This window comes from Diceros bicornis, chromosome 4 (assembly GCF_020826845.1).
Source record: "Diceros bicornis minor isolate mBicDic1 chromosome 4, mDicBic1.mat.cur, whole genome shotgun sequence".
NCBI lineage: Eukaryota > Metazoa > Chordata > Mammalia > Perissodactyla > Rhinocerotidae > Diceros > Diceros bicornis.
Window position 1 is genome coordinate 5577964 of NC_080743.1, and position 21076 is coordinate 5599039.

A 21076-nucleotide genomic window follows, 5' to 3' on the forward strand; every position below is an offset into this window, starting at 1 on the left:
TCATTTCTTAAATTAATTGTAAAAATTTATTTAAATATCTGAAAACTGTTTATGTCCACTTCTCTGTAGAGTGTAATAAACTTAGCGGGCATTTGGAAGCTACCTCGGGGTAAATGTAGGATGCAAGATCACAAGATTAAATGAACAAATATACGTGAAAGAAAACTTACCAGAAGAGTCCCAGACACATGGTGTATATTAGCTGAAAGCTAGTTGAATCTAGGACAGGAGAAATCCGTTCTATCAAAAAGAATGTGTGTGCCGAAGTCATCTGATAGATAGTCCTCCAACCAGATATGTTGCTGAGGGCACAGCAAGCAGCGTGGTCGTTTACTCTGAGCTCTTCCCACCACCGATTTTTAAGCTAATATATTGACATGATGTGGTGAAGACTCTGATGAAAAGATGTTAGGAAAGCAGTGTGAAAACCAGATGGAGACACTCAGGGACAGTAATCACAGGGTTAGGTTGTTTCAGCATACCAGCAATGCCACAAACCAATGGACCCTAAGATCGTCTTACCACCACCACCCTCGCACCCCGAGCTTGTCCCCTCTAATGTGAGAACCTGGCTCTGCCATTCCTATGATTCTAAATATTTGTGATTTTTGATAGTTAGTATAGGAGAGTGAGCTGTTATTGCTACTTTAGGAACGGTGAGCATGTTTCTAAATATACATAAGTATAAAGAGAGATTGGACCTGAAAACATCTTCTGGGCTTCAGAATCCTTGCCCTCTTCTAGTTCACCGTGTGTGCCTGTATTTCACAGATGCCATATGCAGTACATTATCTCCAGAACCAGATAAGTAGGAAAAAACCTTCTGAAACCAGTCAGTGCCATGATAAAATTGGCAAATGCTCTGTCCATCTTTAGATGTTTCCAGCCAAACAATCAGGCATTTATATAGCTACACTTAATTCAGATACACAAAGAGAAATAGAGCCTACAGCAGTTAATGATATATATCAGAATATTTCATTTACGCTATGGTTCTTAGGCTACAAAAGCATCAATCTTTACAGTAATAGAAATAGAGGAAATTCCAAGGGGTAAGCTATTTATACCAATGGCTTATGTTGGCTTTCTGATTTCTATTTCTTTTGGGGAATTTTAAGATAAAGTTGTTTTTCACTTGTTCTGTTCATCCATCTGTGAATATATATCAACGAATTGTAACTCAGTTGATATCTCCTATCATGAATTTTGAATAATTTCCTGGTACACACTACATAGTCAAATTACTCAATAAATGAACGAAATGAATGAATGGATGGATGAATGAATGAATTATATATATCTATGTCTATGTATAACATAAACCTATCTGAAGATTACTCCTCTCCAAAGCAAAGCTTCAGCAGCATAGAAAATACAGGTTTTCATTGCTCGCAAAAGATCCTACTGTCTAGACAAAACACAATTTCAGTCCAGTCCTCGCCTTGGTCCTTGATTTTTATATGGAAATATAAGTATAATGTGGGCCAGGACAAGGCAGAGCACCAGAAAAGAAGGGGGGATGATGCAGAGGTTAAGGCATGGGAACAGGATGTTAATTTCTATTCTTATCCTGACAAGAGACCATGCTGATAGGGCAAAGAATGAACAGCACCCAGGTTTTAGTTGTTGATTTGGCATCTGTACAAGTTAGAATATTGGTAGAGCTGCTTCACCAGAGACCAAAATAGTAACGGCTTAAACAAAATAAGTGGTTTACTTCTCTCCCATATAAAAGTCAAAGCTGGTAGGCGGTGCAGGTGGGTAATAGAGCCCTACTCCAGAGGTCATTCAAGAACCCAGGAACTTTCTATATTATTGCTCCCCCTTTCCAAGGGTGCTGCTGCCCTACCACCATCAGTGACCTCCAAGTGCCAGCCTTGGGGTGGAGGAAAGAGAAAATACAAGGCCAGTGGTTTCATTTAAGGGTTTAACTCAGAAGTTGCACACATGACTGCCACTCAGATCCCACTGGCCATAATTTAATCATGTGGCCACATTAGCTGAAGGGGAGTCTGGGAAATGTAGTCTTTGGCTGGATAGACATGTAACCAGCTAAAACTCAGGGTTCTGTTACTAAAAAACAAAGGGGCAAGTGGATATTGGTGGGCATTGACAGTTTCAGCCACTGCGTCTTAATTAATCTTAGATTACTTTTGGGAGTTCATTAGAAAATGAAATTTTTTTCCCATTTACCTTCAAATTATTCTCAGAACTGATTGAGTCTAGGAAATTTCCTCTTGAAAATTTTTAATCACTAATTTGTGAACACCAGTGATGCTGTGCTACCTGCTAGTCAGCAGCAGGTTGAACAGAAACAGATTTCATTAAAATGCCAACTTGTTTGGTTGGGACAGACCGTTACAACAGTAATAGTGCTGCGTCTGTCTCACAAAGTTCACTGCTTTTTGAGGCGGGCTGTTCCATTGTTGAAAGAAAAGTATTGGGGCCGGCCTGGTGGCACAAGCAGTTAAGTGCGCGTGCTCTGCTGCGGCGGCCCGGGGTTCCCCAGTTCGGATCCCGGGCGTCCACCAACGCACTGCTTGTCAAGCCATGCTGTAGTGGCGTCCCATATAAAGTAGAGGAAGATGGGCATGGATATTAGCCCAGGGCCAGTCTTCCTCAGCAAAAAAAAAAAAAAAAAAAAGGAGGATTGGCAGATGTTAGCTCAGGGCCGATCTTCCTCACACACACACAAAAAAGTATTAAACGCAAATGCTGTGTAACCCTTGTCCTCGATTGTATTGTGCTGTTTAGAGGATGAACAAAGGACAAAGCCGCTCCTTTTCCCAATGGATGTTCCGTGAAGCAGACTGAATCCAACGCCGAGATTAGTGTGCAGGATGTTTATTAAGGAGTGACCCCGGCTCAACACCTGTGGGGTGGGGTGGGCAGAGGGAGAAGTTAAGCTGTTCTGCATTCCCCACAGCAACCTGAGCTGATAGCATGGTAAACTCTGAGCTAGAAGGACCCTTCAGAGTTGTCCTGAGTTTGGCTGAGGTGAATGACCTTTATGCTACATCAGTCAGTGCTCCGATATGGGCAGGCTAAGAAGGGGCGGGGTGGCTCTCTGCGGCTGAGGCAGCGCCTGAGGTGGTGAGAGTTGAAGGCTGTCTGCCAATAGCACTCGCAGCAGCTGGTGCGAGAAGCCCTTCTGAAGAGGAATCGATGTGGTACACTTTGGTGTCCACCACACAACCCCTGTACCTGACAGAGGGCCTTTTATACATCATTGCTGTTCAGTAAATGCTTGTGTGAGCACATGAGGAGTGAACGGACATGTGAGCGGGCCAGGCTGAGGACAGAGCACTGTGGCCTGTCACCACCCTCCAGTTTTACATCCTTCCACTGATAACACACTTCAGCCTCCCACATTCACTGTACAATGATTCACCTAGCCGTGCTCTCATCCTGGCCACATATTTCCTTTTTGTGTAAACCAGTGATGGAAACATGATTAAACACAACGCTGAATTTGAGAGACAAGGAATGTCGACAGCTTTGCCTGGATCTACCAGACCAGATCTACCCAGAAAGAGGGATGGGGTTAGTTTGCCGTAAGTCTTTCTTTGTCCTGGCACCTAGGGTTATCACCCTCTTTTCCAAGTGCTTTCTGGCCATCTGTTTAAATAATTTGTCCTAGAATTTTGAGTTAATAGGAGGCAGTTGTGTAGTAACAGAAAGAGCCTAGCACGTGGATTCAGGCAGGCCTGCACACCACGTCCAGGTCTGCTGTGTTCTCCCTGTGTAAACTTACATAAGCCCTGTAACTGTTCTGAGCCTCTATTTCCTCTTCTGTAAAGTGAGGATAATACCAGTCCCTACAGATTTTTTTTGCAGATTATCGTCCATCTCTGGCTGGTCAAATCCTCTTTGGCTCTTTGTCCCCTGTGCTTCGCGCAGTGCGTGGCACACATGGGCACTCAGATAGTTATTCAGTAAATGACTGATGAACAAAGCATACGGATGGTCCTAGCACCAGTACCTGGTGCATAAGTAGTACTTTGCAGTTGCTCGTTTCTTCATTACTAGTTGTGTTGGTCAGGGTTCCCCAGAGAAACAGAACCAACAGGATCTGTTGTGAGAAATTGGTTCACATGCTTATGGAGGCTGAGAACCCTCACTATATGCCATCTGCAAACTGGAGACCCAGGGAAGCTGGTGGTGTAGTTCAGTCCGAGTCCCAAGGCCTGAGAACCAGGGGAGCTGATGGTGTAAATCCCAGTCTGAGGTCAGGAGAAGACAAGATGAGATGTCACAGCTCAAACAGTGAGGCAGAAAAAGAGGGTGAATTCCTCCTTCCTCTGCCTTTTGTTCTATCCAGGCCCCTGGATTGGATGATGCCCACCCACAAAGGGGAGGGCCATCTCTTCACTAAATTCACCAATTCAGATGCTAATCTCGTTCAGAAACAACCTCACAGGCGCACCCAGCAATAATATTTAATCTAGGTACCCTGTGGTCAGTCGAGTGACCCATAAAATCAACCATCACGCTACTCTATATATATTTTTTTGATGTAAATTTTTCTCCCTTATTGAGAGTCATGGTGTGGCTTCCCCATTTCCAGTCTCCTGCCCTAAGAGCACTCTGTGTTTTCATGTTCTGGATTGTCATGTATCTTCGTCTGAAGGCTTGAATGCAGTTAAAGCGGTTTGGGGACCTCTTGCCTATCTTAGATTTTAATTCTGAACCAAATCTGATCTATCTTTCCGAAGAACTCTTTTAAGTCAGTTTTTTTCATACTGGACATTTTGAATGATATTTCTTTAACACAAATAGAAACTTTGTACTTATCCCCTGCAGGAAATGGCATCTAGTGGGAAAGTTGTTGGAATCTGATAGACCTGAACTCAGCCTCTTGCCAACAGTACTGCTTAGGCAAGTTTCTTAAACCTATTTGAGTCTCAGTTTCCTCTTGTCTAAAATGGGAATATTGAACACCTCCCTTCAAGGTGGTTGTTGGAATGACGATCTCTTTCTGTGAGTACAACATAAAGGTCATTCCCCATAAGAAGGCGAGAGAAACAGAGATACAAGATGAGTAGTTCTGCTATTTGCCTCCTCTTATAACCATACTCCCTACGTTCACAGTAGAAGCAAACTGCCATTACATCTTCCAAGAATGGCTTTGTTCTTAAAAAGTAAAATTGTTTTCTGAAAGGGGCAAGATTGAACTATAAGGAAATATGCCTTTACAGAAACAACAAAATGAGAATTCGACGTAGAAGTGAATACAATTCCATTTAAGATAATTTGAGGGAGATGGAAGTAGACACTTATTCCAGTGATATCACAATTACTCAAACAACTGGGCTCTACCTATTAACTGGGTTGCCTTGGGCAAGTTCCAAAACTTATGCCTTGGTTTCTTCACCTATAAATGAAGATGATTCCCATACCTACTTCATAGGGTTTTGTGAAGGTTGAATGAGTTAATGTATATAAAGTGTTCATTATTGATACTACAGTCAGAGAGTATTTCATTGTCAAAATTATCTGCAAAGCCTAGGGCACATTTTTAAAAATGTCATTGATAGTGATAAATCAGGAGACCTAAATAGCCAAAAGTCATTTAGAGGCAAGACCAGTAATTACCCCATGCATGAAACTGGGAAAATTAATCAAAGAACTTTTTTGTGATGCCTGTGAACTGGTTTTGGAGGTAATTCCAGAGCATTCCTAAATTGTTTTGAGCAACATCAAAATCCCCTGAAAAAGTATGGTGCTTCTTCAAGAGACTGTATTGAAAGCTAACATTCACAATGGGATCTTGGATTGTGCATCCCCACTAAATTTATTTTGTGGAGAATTGACATCGTTTCCCACCCTCCTTCAAATCAATTCACCAAATATTTGGTAAGCACCTTCCATGTAGCAGGCACTGAAAGCTAATATCAGAAATATTGGACAGACTTCGTCCGACCTTCTTGATAACACTCTGCCTACAAATTTATGAGAAAACAGTGTGTAACTGGTGTTGCTAGCAGCACACAGAAGCTGAACTTCTATTTGTGGTCCAAACCCCTGCCTGTCTTCACTTTCATTTCCTGATTGAAGATATGGTCTTCTGCAGTCAGCTTCCCCTCTGGCCTCCATTTCAGAGTCTCCTGGCTTCCTCACTCCTCCCAGGGTCTCTGATGTGGACGTCTCCATTTCTCTAGAACCCACAGGGGGCGCTATCTCTGACACATCTTCAGTGTGTGCTTTGCTCACTGGGTACTTTGAAACCTGTGGCTTCTGTAGCCGTCATGGAAGTGAGAAGACAACCGCTGTGGTTTAATTCTTGCTGCGGTATCGTCTTTCCCTTTTCTCATATGCTGCCATTGATTACTTTTGTTCTTTGGTGAGCCAAGAATCATGCTGGCTTACCTTGAGAAGTTGTCCTTAACTACAAGCATTTGGTTCTGTACTGATTAGGAATGTTTGCTCTAGAGTAAGTCAGAACTAAGTTTGCATTCTGGCTCTGCACTCATTATCCACATGACCCCGAGCAAGTTACTTAAACCTTTAAGCCTCAGTCAAGGCTTAATCAAGTGTAAAATGAGGTTAATAATACTACTACTTTGTAGGATCCTCTAAGAATTAAGGAAGTAATGCATGGAAAGTGCTTAGTACTTTGTAAGTAAATTCATGTATGCAAGACAGATGCTTAGTAAATGATAGCTGTTATTAATCAGAACAACAACAGCGTGTCTCATGGTGAGGACTCGTAAACATCCTTTAAGTTCACGGACCACTCTGAGAACTTGCGTTGGTGATGGTGTTGCTGGTGGCAGCTGTGAAAATTTGAGTGCAGGCTGTGTGTCAGATACCTCACCTTATTAACTCATTTATCCTCACAACAACCCAATAAGATAGGTACTATTATTATCCCCATTGTACAGATGAGAAAATTGAGGCACAGATGGATTAATTAACTCCCTCAAGGTGTCACAACCAGTAACTGAAGTTGTTGAGATTTAAACCCAGAAGGTCCAATTTCTAAGTCAGAACTCTTAATCGCTATGTTAAACTACTTTTGATGAAAGCTATTGGCTCTCTTTCCAGGGTAAAAAAATGAACAGTTCATTAGCTCATCCAGAACATTTTACACATAATTTCTGAGTACTCAGAAAATCTTTGAAGGCTATCACTTTGAGGTTCCTAAAGGGCCATGATCCCAGCTTAGAAGCCCATCCGCCAGGCTCTCCTCGTGGTCAATCTGCAGACACTCCCTTCCATGGGACTTCAGAGTGTTGTTCCATGGGACAAGACAGCAAGGCCGAGCTGGCAGGTCAGCCAGGCTTAATTGCTCCTATGCCATATGTGATTTCTAGTTTATTAAAATTCTCTCATTTTATATTAAGACTTCATGCACCTTTGTTTTAAATATTAGGGAATGACACCTCATTTTTATATGACTCATATATTTCAGCTCTCTAATCAGTCAATCAGCAAGTATTTTTTCTGTGGATGGTTCATTATAACAATGGTTTGTGTTTTGTAAGTGCCCAGTCATGATCAGAAAGATGGAATGAGCAGCTGCACTACTGAGCAGACAGGGAGGTGGTGATAGGCCCATTTTACAGAGGAAACCAACTCAGGAACGTCAAGAGGCTGCGGAAGGTTTGAGGGCCAGGACTTGAACTCCAGCATCTTCCTCCTTCCTGCCTAGTCAAAAACACAGCATGTTTTCTCATCTACAAAGTAAGGGTCTATGATTCAACTCTCTTTAAGATCCCTCTCAGCTTTAATACTCTGCTGTATGTTCTGGCCTAATAGTCTCCGTGGAAGCTCTCTGTTTTAGGGGCAGGTTGGGGAGATGGCAAGGGTCCCAAGAAAGAGAACGTGTCTTTGAAGCACCCTGCAGAAGCAGGACGAGCACAGGCTCTGAGTCTGTGCCTTATTATCTGTGTGTCCGTGGGAAAGTGCCTTAACTCGGAGCCTCAGAGCCCAAGTCTGTAAATGGGCACAAGAATATCTACCTTCTCAGGACTGATGGAAAGATGACATGAGATAACGTTGCAAAATGCCCACTTTGGTGCCTGTCACCCAGGTAAGTATCAGTTTCCTTTTCAGCTCCGCTTTCCTTTTCCTTAAGTTAAGAGACTTGTGGGAGGCAGAAAGAAAATAAAAATAGCGAGGGAGGACTTGAGCAAAGTCAGGAGAAGGGGGCTGATAGAGATGATGTGAGAGTGGGAGTCCATCTCTCCTGGCATGTGTGCTGGTGCCTCCTCCCCTTCCCCTGTGAGATTCAGTGATACAAGGAATTAAAGAATTTGACATGCAGTTATGAAGGGGCAATGAGTTTCATCTTGTGCCTGGAGATTTACAATCCATGATGGAGTTATTGAATCAAAAAGTACGAGGAGGGGGAGATAGCTTCGAACAGGAGGCAGTCTGGTGCTGTTTGCCTATTCCAGGTGGCCCACCCACCCTCCCACCCCCAAATTAGCCTGCCATAGCGCAAAATCCATGAATTTGCTGCTGCTTGGTAACACCACCCCCTTTCCTGTCCTCACTTTGGCAGAGGGTTCAGCACCCCATTGAGTTCAGTGAAAACAAAGAGTCATCAGCCGAGGCGGAGAACTTCAGTCTCCTACACACTGGCATTTGCTCCTGGTGGAAACGCAGCACGGTGCAAGGGGAGGCTAAAGACTGCATGCATTCTGATGCTAAGTGCTCAGCCCAGCCCTCAAGTGCAGCGAGACGGAGGGAGGAGGCTCAGCTTGGGTTCTACTCACAAGGAGAGCTTCATGGAGCAAACGTGATTTGGGTCCGGTCTAGACCAGGGATATCAAGCACGCAGCATGTAAGCCACAGCTTCCCCACGTCCAAACCCTCAGTAGACATTGCGACTAGATCCTAGATCCTAGATCCCAGATGTAGTCTGAGAAGCCCTCTCTAGACAGAGCTGCAGGCAGCCTGACCCAAATCATCCAGAGTTGGCACATGAGATGTAACTCTTCTTTTCCAGGCCTCATAGAGGAGCATAGATGGGGAAATTGGTGGGACCTTCCTTTTTCAAAATATATTATTCGTTTTCCAAATTATAATGAGCCATGGACTGTCTGCAGAAGAATTAGTTTCGTATCTGACATGTATTTGTTCTTTCCTTAAGTATTAATTATTTTTTTTAGGGAATTCTCTGTTGGTTCCTTTTCCTGACCTTTAAAATAAATATCATTTTTTCAAACCTTTCATGCCCACCCTATACTGCTAAGAAGAAATCCCTGGGTTGTTGTATGTTTTGATCTCCTTGAAAATGGGCAGAATCTGAATTCAGTCTGGATCGCCTTTGTCATTATTTCTTCAATTAATGATGGCTGTACCCTCTGAGTACATGGTATTTTGCTTCCCTTGTGAGGTGTAAGAGCTGGAATTTCCTTGCGTAACTCCAGATTCTTCAATCGTGTTTTCTGTCTCAGACAACTTGATCTGATTGGGGGTTCCAGAAACATGATCCCTGGGATTAGAGACCTTGAACCCTCAATTTCTGTTACCAACTTAAAATCTGATTGAATGAGACAATATACCCACAATTCTGACATGCAAAAATGTCAAGATTTCCTCAAACAGAGGTAGCAAATTCTTGAATTATATGCTTTTAATTACAATGCTAATTATAATCAAAAGGCTAATTTTGGTATCTTTAAGGTCTTCTGGTTGTGTTAGTCCTACTGGCATAGAGTTTAGAATTTAAAACTATTTTTATTTGTTAATGGCCATAATCAGGGTAGAATTTACAGGCTCTGTAAAGAAACAATTTGGAAAATAAGTTTTAACAGAAGCATAATTTGTGAGCAATTCAGTAAGTGTTGGGTTTATGACAACGAATCCTGCACCCAGAAGTTGTAGGTTCTTACTCCTTCCTTAACGAGGCCTTTCCTCGAGAGCCTACAACATTGAATGACACGTAGTACGTACTTAGAAAACACTTGTTGGTTGGTTGGATGGATGGATGCTCTTTACTGTGGGAAATTATATGGAACTAGTGTTTAGCTGTAATATAAAGCAATTTATATCCCTCATATTATTTTATAAAGAAAGCAAATTTATGGTTCTCAATTTCTTTGATCTTTCCCCCTTCAATTCAACTAAGTTTCTTTCTCCATTCTTGGATGGCTGAACAGTAGGAGCAGTAATTCTGTTTCTTCTCTCACAGTTTGCAGGCTCTTTTAAAAGTTTCTTCCTGTGTTCTTCTTTTCTGTGGATGCTAGTTTTTTGTCATAATTCTCTTCTCCTAGTCCTGCACACATCCCAGCCAGGGGTCTGTTTTCTCATCTAATGTCTCAGGTTTCAGTCCTTCAGCGGTCCTTGAGGATAAAGGAATAGATGCTTTGTTGTCTTTCTTATACTAACATTTTAATTTTTGTATTAAAGAGTGTCTATAAATTTATGAATAACAGTATAGAAATAACAGTATAGGAAAAAAGTATCTATCCCTTTGTCCTTGGAAGAGAATTTTTTAGTACCAGAAATAATCTACAGCAATGAATGTAATTTTTAATTGTTTTAGGAAAAAAACCTTAAGAGTGTGAATCACCCACATTAATTATGCCAGAAAATGTTTCCTTGGAGGCAGGGGGAAATTTTATTTCTAAACAGAATGAAGGTGAGATTTCCTCCGTCTCTTGTGTCTGTCTGAAGGACGGCCCCTCACTGCCCACAGGTCTCAGGAAGTATTGTTTTGAATCAGCTCCCGGCGCCGTGGTGGGACAGAGCCGTGCCCGCCAGCCGGGGCAGCTTGTCCTGATGCGGCCACAGAGAGGCGAGGCGAGACCCACTGCCTCGTTCTGTTTTGCCCAGTTGAAACTCCCTTTCCACCTCCTAACCTGTTTGAAGTCCACCTTTATTTCATTTTATTGTTTTAACATGATACATGGGGAATCAAAATGAGCTTCTGAAGAGTAACGGAAAACGACAGCATATGTCACATGCAGGCGGTTTCTGATGTTCATCTATGCCTCTTCTCAGCAACCAACATGCTAACCATCTACACCTGAGAACTCGGGACGCGTAACGGCCTTAAGCTGCACTGGAACAGAGTAAAACCAAAGTCTTTCCAGTGGCCTTCAAGACCCCCGTGGTGGGGACACCCCCAGCCTCTAGACTAACGCCTGCCACTCCTCCTGCTCACTCCCTCCTCCCTGGCTCCCTGGTTCCCTGGATCTGCCCTCTGCCCCAGAGAGCTGCACTGTGAGCCCCTCACCAGCTTCAGGTGTTTCCCAGTCACTTCCCCAGCGAGGCTACCCTGACTACCTCATTCAGAATCACGGAACTCGCTACCTGGCTTCCCAAACGCCTTCATTTGCTCTGCTTTTTGAAGTTGCATTTATCATCTTCTAGAATACTAAATACTTTGCTTACTTATTATATTTATTATCTATCTCCTTCCCCTACTCCCAAAAATAAGCTCATTGGAGCTTTTCTGCCTATTGTTCCTATTGTTTCATTCACTCATCCGCCTGGAATAGTGTGTGGTCTTTATTAGGTGCTCAGTTATCTGTTAATGGTTTAATAAATGAGTAAATAATCCTTCTTCTTGTGAATACCTGACTAGTCACAAGTAACTGATAGGAAGGGGTTATATTTATAATAAAATCGCATTAGTTAAAATATAAAGATTCAAAACACAGCCATCCTATTTTTAGGTTAAACAATTGTAGACTCTTAAAAGCTCATAGATTAGACCTGGCTTTTTTTATCTTGATCCCACTCTATGAAGCTTGATGCCGAAAATCCCCACAGCAGCTCAGTTCCTTGTTAAGGGGGCCGGGGTGTATTTAGAGCACAAAACCTCCATGGAAGGACCACTGCGACTCTGGTGTGTATTTTCTCCACTCACCTCTGTCAGCTTTGGCTCTGGCTCTTAAACAGAATTCAGTTTTAAATGTTGCCGATCTCTAGCCCCTCGTGCAGAAATGTTGGCTTCAACAAGACCTAACTTGAATGACTACTCACATTAGAAAGTGATTTGGGGCAATAACAGCCAGAGAGAGATTCTCCATCTGCAGAGGCAGGGGTCGGTGGGTTCCTTGGGAGGCTGTTGATCGTATGGGTGAGCTGCCTTTCAACAAGGCTTGCAAGTCAGAGAATTATGTTTTCTCAGGCTAAGGAACAGGAAAACCTTTGCACTTAGAGACCATTCCATGGTTATATTTTAGGTATATATTTTGTCCAATCCCAAAATTCACTTACTCTGTTTCTGTGTACAAGTGCACCTGGGGGTATACATCTCTTTTCCAGTTCTCTTGTTATCTTTTCTGTAATAAAAATCAACTCTCTTGCTATTAGCTCATTTTAAATCAAGAAATATCTTTGTTTCCCCCAAAGGCGAATTGTCTTGTCATGTTGTTTGTTTAATATTCTGAAGAAACCCTTAAACCAGGAAGCCATAGTCTAGGTGTTGGCAGTTGCTAACAATCGAGGTAAACAATGTATTGAATAAAGATGGTTTAATCATCATGTAGCCCGGAGTGGGAAAGTGTGTGTGTGCGCGCGTGGACGTGGCGGGGGGGGGGGGGGGGGGGGGCTTATCATTTGTGTGTTCATGTTTATTCTTCTGATTCTAATTAAATAAATAAAATGCATTTAATTCTAGAAAAAGAGACATTTACCTTATAATCAAAGTTTAATTTCAAGGCCTGAAACCAGGCCTAGAAACACAAGCTCACTCTCTGAAAAGCTAGTTCCCTGAGACCTGCTATGATGGACAGGTGTGATCTATCTAACTCTTTCCATTGGAAAGATTATTTTCTAGGCTCTGTGATCTGTGAACTTTTAGTTCTATTGTTTCTAGATCCCACTGCCGATAAGGCACTGAAAATGGGTTCAGTTTAGGGGACTTGGGCTGTGCCATGAGCCCACCCCTGATCCGGCTGTCTGGAGTTAGATGAGCTGGGATCCAGTCCCACCTCTGCTCCTTTGTAACCACGTGACCTTGGAACTCATCTGAGCCTCCTTTTGCTCATTGCTAAATTAGAGATAATAATGACCCCAACTACATAAGGTAAAACAATAATAGTAAATTCTCAATAAATGTTAGCTGTCAATATCATCCTTGTCTTTTAATCCTCACAACAATTCTACCAGGTAACAACTATCCTTACTTTACAAATTATGGAGTCAAGACACCATGTAACTTGTTCAAAGGCATCCAGAAAATTAGAGGTTAAGCTAATTTAAATATACAAAAGCTCATGCTACTCCTTTCAGGACAACTCTTTTGAAGCTATTTGATTTTAATCCAAAATTTCTTTTTGTCTGAGATTGAGGACCTGGACCTTAATAATTTTGATTTTTCTGTGTTAGTTACTAAGGGTCTGGATCTGAAAGCAGCACCAAGGATGTGGGCCCTATCTTGGCCCTCAGTTTTTCTGAAGCATTAGTTTTTTGCTATAGGAGAAAATTCCATCCTGGAGATCTGATCATGTAGCTGTACAGGAATGTTTGTGCAAAGCTGTGCCACTTCCTTGGAGCCTTTGTAACATGTGCTAGCACCTGAGGTCACTAATGGGCAGAGAGATCAACAGTTAAGTAGGAGCAAAGTGAAACATTCATAGGAGCTGGTGAAGGAGCCATTACAACCAGGGCCACATCCCTTGGGCCGTATACAATTCAGCCTTATTTCAGAGACAATTCATCTTTCTATATGTTAAACGACACTGTGCTTCAAACATTTGTATAATGTCTTAATGATCCCCAAAAGGGGAATTTGTAAATGTGCTTTGAGTGCCTACTGTGTGCCTAACACTATGTTTGGGACCAGAGAGAGTCCATTCATAACCATCACTGTGAGCTAATAACCTGGTGGAAGTACCTAAATAATACAGAACAAAATAAGAACTGCAAAAAATATACTAGCAATGTGTACCTTTGTTTTCCCTGAGGCTGACAAATCCCAGGCAAATAGAAAGGCCTTCAATGTGGGTTCATTATTTTGAACAAAAGGAATGTGCTGTGATCAAACAACAGAAGAGAACGATTTACTCTGACTGGGGCGCCTGGGGAAGGCCTCATGGAAGAAATGTTACTGGCCTCAGAGAATGAGTAAGATTGTAAATGAGGGAGAGGGAGAAGGCATCGAAGGTGAAAGAAGCAGCTGGAGCAGAAGGCAGGGAAGCGTGTGAGTGTACTGCCCATTCCGGAGATGTCCGGGAGCGTCTGCAGCTAAGTGTGGGTTTCATACAGACAGCGGTGCAAGATGAGGGCGTGAAGGTAAGCTGGAGCCCATTGGGAAGGCAGTAAGTGATGTAGAATGGAGCTTGCTTTCTATTTTCTTAATAATATTGAGGTTTTTGAAGGGCAGAGTAATACATTCACTTCACTATCTTTGGAAAATAGTTCTAGGGATAGCACAAAGGATGGGTTTAGGAGATGAAACTGGAAATAGGACTGTCGGCGAGGAAGCGCATGTGGGAGGCTGACGAGTACTACTGTCAGCAGGAGACGAGGCCCTCACCAAGACAGTTACTGAGGAAATAAAAGAGCATTCCGGGGCTCAGGGACCGCCCACCAGGAAAATAATTTGTAATTGTCCATGGGAAGTGGGGGGAAATGAAGATGGGATGAAAGAACCGTTGGTTCTAGCCAGGGTGTCTTGGGAGAAGATGATAGGTATGATAGGTACTGGGTTCTCTGTGTTGGGGAAGAGGGAGAATCCCCCTCCGCCCTTTCCCTCAAGGTTCTTATGGCTGGACAAATAATTAAAAAGACAGGTTAGCAGGAGAAAATAATACCAAGTTTAATAACACGTATACATGGGAGGAACCAGGGAAACTGAGTTTCTCAACACAATAGCAGAGATTCTCGTCTTAAATACTATCTTCAGCTAAAGACAAATGAGGATGTTGGGGGTGGGGAGGGAGACAGAAATTACAGTCATCAAGGGTATGCAGCTTTAAGTCTTCTCCTTCCATACTGAAAAGAATTTTCACGGATAAGGCCATCCCCACCTTCCCAATACAGAGAGGGAGATATCTTTACAAATGGAGATTTCCCTTATAAATGTAAATGTTTGTCTGGCAACTCCTTGCAAGGCCACCTAGAGAATGTGGCCAGGAAGAGACAGAATTTTTGATAAGAGGGGCTTGTTGGTACCTTTCCTATTGTAACATCTATTTTACATTATATTACAGCCATCATATGACAGTAACTCCTTCCTGGAACAGGTCTTCTATGTTAAATTCTTTAGGCAATTAGTGGGAGTCAAACATCGTCAGAGAAAATAATCAAGGTAAAGAGATATATTTCAAGGTGGCCAATTTTGATCTCCCACACCTGACAAGATTGGAGATTTTCTGGAAAATCTCACATTTTAGTTTCATGGCCATACTTGGCTGCAATGCATTCCTGGCATTTTCCAACTCCTTTCAATATTACAAAACATAATTTTCTATTTTCAAGGCACAAATATACTTGGTAAATGTAAACCACTCAAAGGAGCTTAGAATGTGCTCACATGGAGCCACACCTCTGCCCTTTACAGCCGGAACTTGAAGGGGAGGCAGAACTTCACCCCCTTAGAATTCAGCTGGGACTCTTTAACAAAAAGGTTATCAAGAAAAAAACCAACAGAAATTTATTAACATGTCATGGAAAAATGAGAATCACAGAGACGGCTTTATAATTCAGGATGAAATTAACAGGGAAAGGGGAGGAGACGTAGGCTTCTTAGGGGAGACTACATGATTTTAGGAAAGATGAATGGGCCCTTAGGAGAAGAGCTGGGAAGCACGCTAGTTTGTGACAAAATTTGTCTGGGTGTGGTGTCAACTGTGGTCTCCCCTCACCTGATAAGTCCGACCTCTCTGACTTAAGAAACTCCTCGGGAGGGGCTTTATAACAGTTGAGTTCCTTTTGGAGGATTTATCTTTTGGCAGATAAGGGGAGTTAAGAGAAAGCCTCTGTCTGCATTTCCTGTTTTTCAAGTGCTCACCACTCCAAATAATCCATATGCCAAAGTGGCCTATTTGGGGTGGTATATTCTGCTCCACTTCAAACTAAAGCCAGCAGCCTAGGAATGACCATATCAGACACCCATAGGAAGCGTTTATAAGAGCAATGCCTTGGAATGCTGCTTTAAGTAAGGTTTTTCTGAGCCTTGAGCTGTTTCTTCTTGAAAATACATTTCACCTCTCATTTTGTCTTTATTTTTCCTCCTCATGCCTACGCTTTTAGAGGAAAAGTCCGGTAAGAAAGAAAAGTCCTTTCCACATTTTGGCTGAACGTTATTTATTCTGTTCATTTTCATCATCTGCATGTCTAATAACTGACTGTGTTTAACACCTAAACAAGATTTTGAATTTTAAAAACAACCTTTGTGACCCAGACAGGGTCTAACTATGCCCCATGGGAAAAAGGAAGTGGGTTGCTAAGTGGTTTTACAAGCCTGTTATTAAGGGCTGCAGGGTAAGTTTGCGAAGATTCACCTCCGCCTCCATCGCAGGCATAAGATCAAATATTTTAGTTTCATTGATTGCAACTTCCACTCAGATTAGCCAAGCTACATATACATACCATGAGCTAGGCAAACATTTTTTTAAGTTAATTTTTTGTTTAACGTACAACATGATAGCATCCATCCTGAATGAATGCTCACGAAGCTGGCCTAGAAGAGGGAAGTCGTCTTTTCTTTTCAGTTAGTCAGCAAAATATCCCCTTCTGGAGTTGACAGAGACAGAAAAAGAGGATCTCTATAAAGTGCAAATCACTTCTTTCGTGGTCCTTTTTAGTACCAGTGGGGGATTTTTAGTGGTGAAACAAATCTGATATGATGCACCTACATCTTTTTTATTTTAGAGCAACAATGAAGCAGATCTACTAAAAAAAAAAAAAAAAAATTCAATGTTCTCTTCTCAGCTGCCTGGTTTATTGGGAACATGTTCCCAGGATGCCTCTGCATGGCTGACGCAGGTGACCTCTCCACTAGAAAATATGAAAATATTGTGTTTCCATGTTAATAAGCACCGATAAGTGGTTGGTTGGTTGGTTGATTCTATTTAACTCACCTACGTGGATGCTGCAGCGAGTGCTATAGCCTCTCATCTGCCCATTGACCCAGACCTGGCCGTCTCTGTGCTATGTGCAGGTATCCCACACTTGTAGCAAGTCCAAGTGCAGGAGGCGTGCGAGACACAGAAAGGACAAAAAATGGGGTCAGATTAGGTCAATTTATCAAAATGTGGACCCAATGTCTTTTTGTTTCCAAAAATAAAATAAGCACCTATTATTATTACTACTACTACACTAAATGGCCCACTTCTGAGTAAATGAGAGTCAACTATGTATCACATGCTATGTCGCATGCAATATTGTTGGTGTGAGTTAGCAGCCTTTGTTTATTTTTTGCCAATTTTATTTATTCTCCTTGACCCTGAATCTTTCTCTAAATTATACAAATTTGGCCACTTCAAATATTGACTAGACTATGGGGCCTAAAGTTTAGCCATGGTGCTTTAAAAATTCTCTGTTCCTCTTTGGTTTTCCTCCTGCGGTCCTTCTAGCAATGTTAACTGCAGGTCCTCCTTTTCATTTTTAGTTGTATGACTTTCAGCATGAGTCCTCCTCCCACTCCCTTGCCTCACTTTTCTTTGGAAATGTCCATCTTGTTGATTGCTCAACCTGGTCAACTCTCAATGATATCTTGGTTAGTAACAGGCTCTTTTTCCCTCTTCCCACATGGAGTTTCAGAAGATCATCTCAACCAAGTCCTATTGGATGTGATAGGTATTCACTGTAACCTGACTTGTGATACATATAGGAACAAATTTAAATATAGATGAACATCTATGATAAGGAGGGCAAATAAGTGCTTGCTAGATAGTCTTCACCCTAAAGCATTTAAAAGCAAATAAGAGTATTGGCTCCGATCATAATAATAATAATCATATATTCTAATTTTTTCCTAGAAAATTCTCTAACATGAATCACTGAATTTGCTATGACTAGACTGTATAAAAATAATATTTGTTTGGTGCTTTGTAGCTTTTCACACATTTTCCTCTGTTTCCCCATAGCTCTGAATTTAGCAAATGAGGATGTTATAAAGCTTCAAAACCTGAGGCTGGTTATTTAGTGATTTTGACGAGCAAGACAGATTTTGTTTGGTTACTTCTTTTTATGAATATATTAAAACACTCGTATTGGCTAAGACTAAGGTATCCTAGTTAGCTGAATTTAAGTTAATCCTTTTGTGCAAAAAATAACAAAACAAAGCTAGTGGGGAGTAAAGACCCTGTGGGCCTGTGAGGATATAATCTGAAGTGTTTTTTTTTAGGGAGGCATATTCATATTCCAAATTATATGAATTTTAAAAATATAACATGTTCTAACTGAAGATCTTCATTCTAGTGATCAAATCATAAATTAATAGTATATACCCACTTTGAAAATAGCCTCAAAATACAAAGTAAGAGTTATCTCTAAGTTGAACACCAAAATGAAGTGTTTTTCAGAACCTTCTCCAGAATGCTTCAGAAGATCAAGAGAAATCTAGGTACTGAACAATTAATGTTTAATTAGGCACACAAGACGTTTGTTCAGAAAGCGAATACACCAATTTCGAAGTCCCCATTTGAGTAATCAGGTGAAGTAATAATAACAGCAGATAAAATTGACTGAGAGCTTATTACGTGTGATACAGACGCCTGCAATCAGAGACAAATTGGCCACCTGCAGATTCTGAACAACTGAGTAGGTGTTTTGGTTTTTGTGCAGTTAAAAACAATTTTAGCCTGCATTTAAAAACCAGAATATTTGAAATTACAAAAAAAAGTCGGCTGTGCATCTTCTCTCGGGGGCTCTGATGATCTGGCAGCATTAGGCCCACATTCTTGCACGGCAGGCACAGGTGCGCCTGAGTAGCAACCAGTTCACCGAAGCTTCGTAAAACACGTCCTCACACAGAGCACCCCTCCTTGCCCTGCATGTATTTGAGTTTGTAACTCAAATAGCATATTCAGCTTCTAGAATACATCAAGACCAGATACTGAATGAGTTTCCTTCCACCTTTGAAGCAAATTCCGTATATTGATAAAACAAAGATAGAATGCTACAGGCTTCGAAATTCTTGGGAAATGACAGGAGAAAGAGTAAAGAAAACTTTTAACAAGCAAAGACCCTCCCCTCCCAGCTGATAATGATTTTGCTGTCTTTGTTGCTCAGCAGAACCTACAGCCCGTTTATGCTCCTTAATTGTGATAATTAACATATATAAAGCCCTTCAATTCGACTTCTGGAGTTCTTTTTTTTTTGAAGATTTCAGCGCTCTTAGGTTTTCCGAGTCTGACCTTTCCACAGCTTCTAGCTGGGTCTTCTGGATTCTGGTTAATGAGATTGTGACTAAATGAATTTGAACGGCTGTTTCTTGATGAATGCATTTTGCAAGTAAAGTTTCCAAAATGCTATCTTATGATGTTATCTTTTACTAGAAAAAAATAAAAACAGGAACTAATGATTAAAAATACAGGTTTTTGGGGGCTGGCCCGGTGGCACAAGCGGTTAAGTGAGCGCGCTCTGCTGCGGCGGCCCGGGGTTCCCGGTTCAGACCCTGGGCGCGCACCAATGCACCGCTTGTCAAGCCATGCTGTGGCGGCGTCCCATATAAAGTAGAGGAAGATGGGCACGGGTGTTAGCCCCGGGCCAGTCTTCCTCAGCAAAAAAGAGGAGGATTGGCATTGGATGTTAGCTCAGGACTGGTCTTCCTCACCAAAAAAAAAATATATATATATAGGTTTTTAACTCATTGGAAGTTAAGATATGACTTAACTTGGGTGGATTAATATAATTGAAGTTATTTTGAAAAGTGCTGTTCTCTATAATCTGAAATTAATAAAGCTTCTTGACTTTAAGGTTATACCTCTGTATGCATCGGCACTTTATTTTGCATTATTTCTCATACTTTCATTTTGGGGGAACTTGTGTCACTTTTAATTCTCTCTTTGCTGTATTTTATGCTACTTTTAAGAGTGAATTTTTTGCCATGAAATCTAAGCTAAAATCATAAATTCTCACATTTCCTTCTTTAGAGAAGAACTTTGGTCATTAAAGAATTATAAAGTCTAAAGCTTCATAGAAAAGAATGTTTGAATTTCTCTCAAAACACAGTGTGAATTAGTCAGTAAAAGAATTTAAGCCCAGAAGTGCATATTCATAAGTGTTCTTTTTTTCTAATTTTATTTAAATTGCATCAACGCATATAGACAGATTTATAAGAAAGGTGGGATCAATATGGAACAGAACATGGAAAATAAGGCAAATAATAAAGTCTAAAATATTACAGGTAAAATTGACTTGAGTAAATGTGTCTAAAGTCCTAGCTACGTACAAAATTTGTCTGAGAAGTCACCACTGCCGGCTCTCTGCTTTGGGAGTACTTCAACAATGTTACTCTTGGTGTCCTAGAAAGAATGCGAGAACGGGAGACCAGAGTTGAGAATTCTGTCTCTAGTTCTACCCATTTACTAGCTGTGTGTCTCAGAGCCTCACCTTCCTTTCTGTATCATAAAGGTAGTTGGACTAGATACCTAGGGAGGCCTCCCAGGTATACAAGACTATAGGTTTCATTTCCTGTCTATATTCTAGAGAGTAGAACCATCCTCTTCATTCGAGCAACCCTCTAGACACTTTTTTTTTATGCTCCTGGCCCAGATTTTGGGATTTGGCCAATACTGGGTCCCAGGTAGCCTCTGGTGAATGAACGGGTTAGCCCATATCCTGAAAGTGAAACTCTGAGCGACACCTCTGTCCCCACATACATCATGGTCACTCTTGTTACTACAGAAAAGTCCTCAAGAGGGAGAGCAGTCAGAGACTGTTGGGGTAAATTGACAGCAGCCATAATCGAGGTTTGAGGAGTGAAAGAAAGAGGTCATACGTCTACTTGTTGTGTTTTGCCAGACATCATCTGGTCCACCTGTGTTCTTTTGGCGCTGGACAGTTCTCATTATGCTTGTCAGGGGCTCCTCACCTTCCCCATCACATTCCTGCCCACTGGCGGAGGCTGTTCAAGTCACCAGGCCAAAAACAGATAGTTGCCCAAAAAAGTCCTCACCAGCGCTCCTTCCCCAGATCACCAACGGGAAGAGCCAGGCGA

General features: G+C 41.7%; 1 protein-coding gene across 1 annotated transcript in view; it reads left to right on the forward strand.

Annotated features, from left to right (window-relative positions):
- The window catches only part of SGIP1 (SH3GL interacting endocytic adaptor 1), a 195904-nt gene that overhangs the window by 100536 nt on the left and 74292 nt on the right, over positions 1-21076 (forward strand). Inside the window, exon 7 of the mRNA XM_058538246.1 lies at positions 16162-16173. Within this exon, the coding sequence (XP_058394229.1) occupies positions 16162-16173 (12 nt within the window). The remainder of the gene's footprint in view (positions 1-16161; positions 16174-21076) is intronic.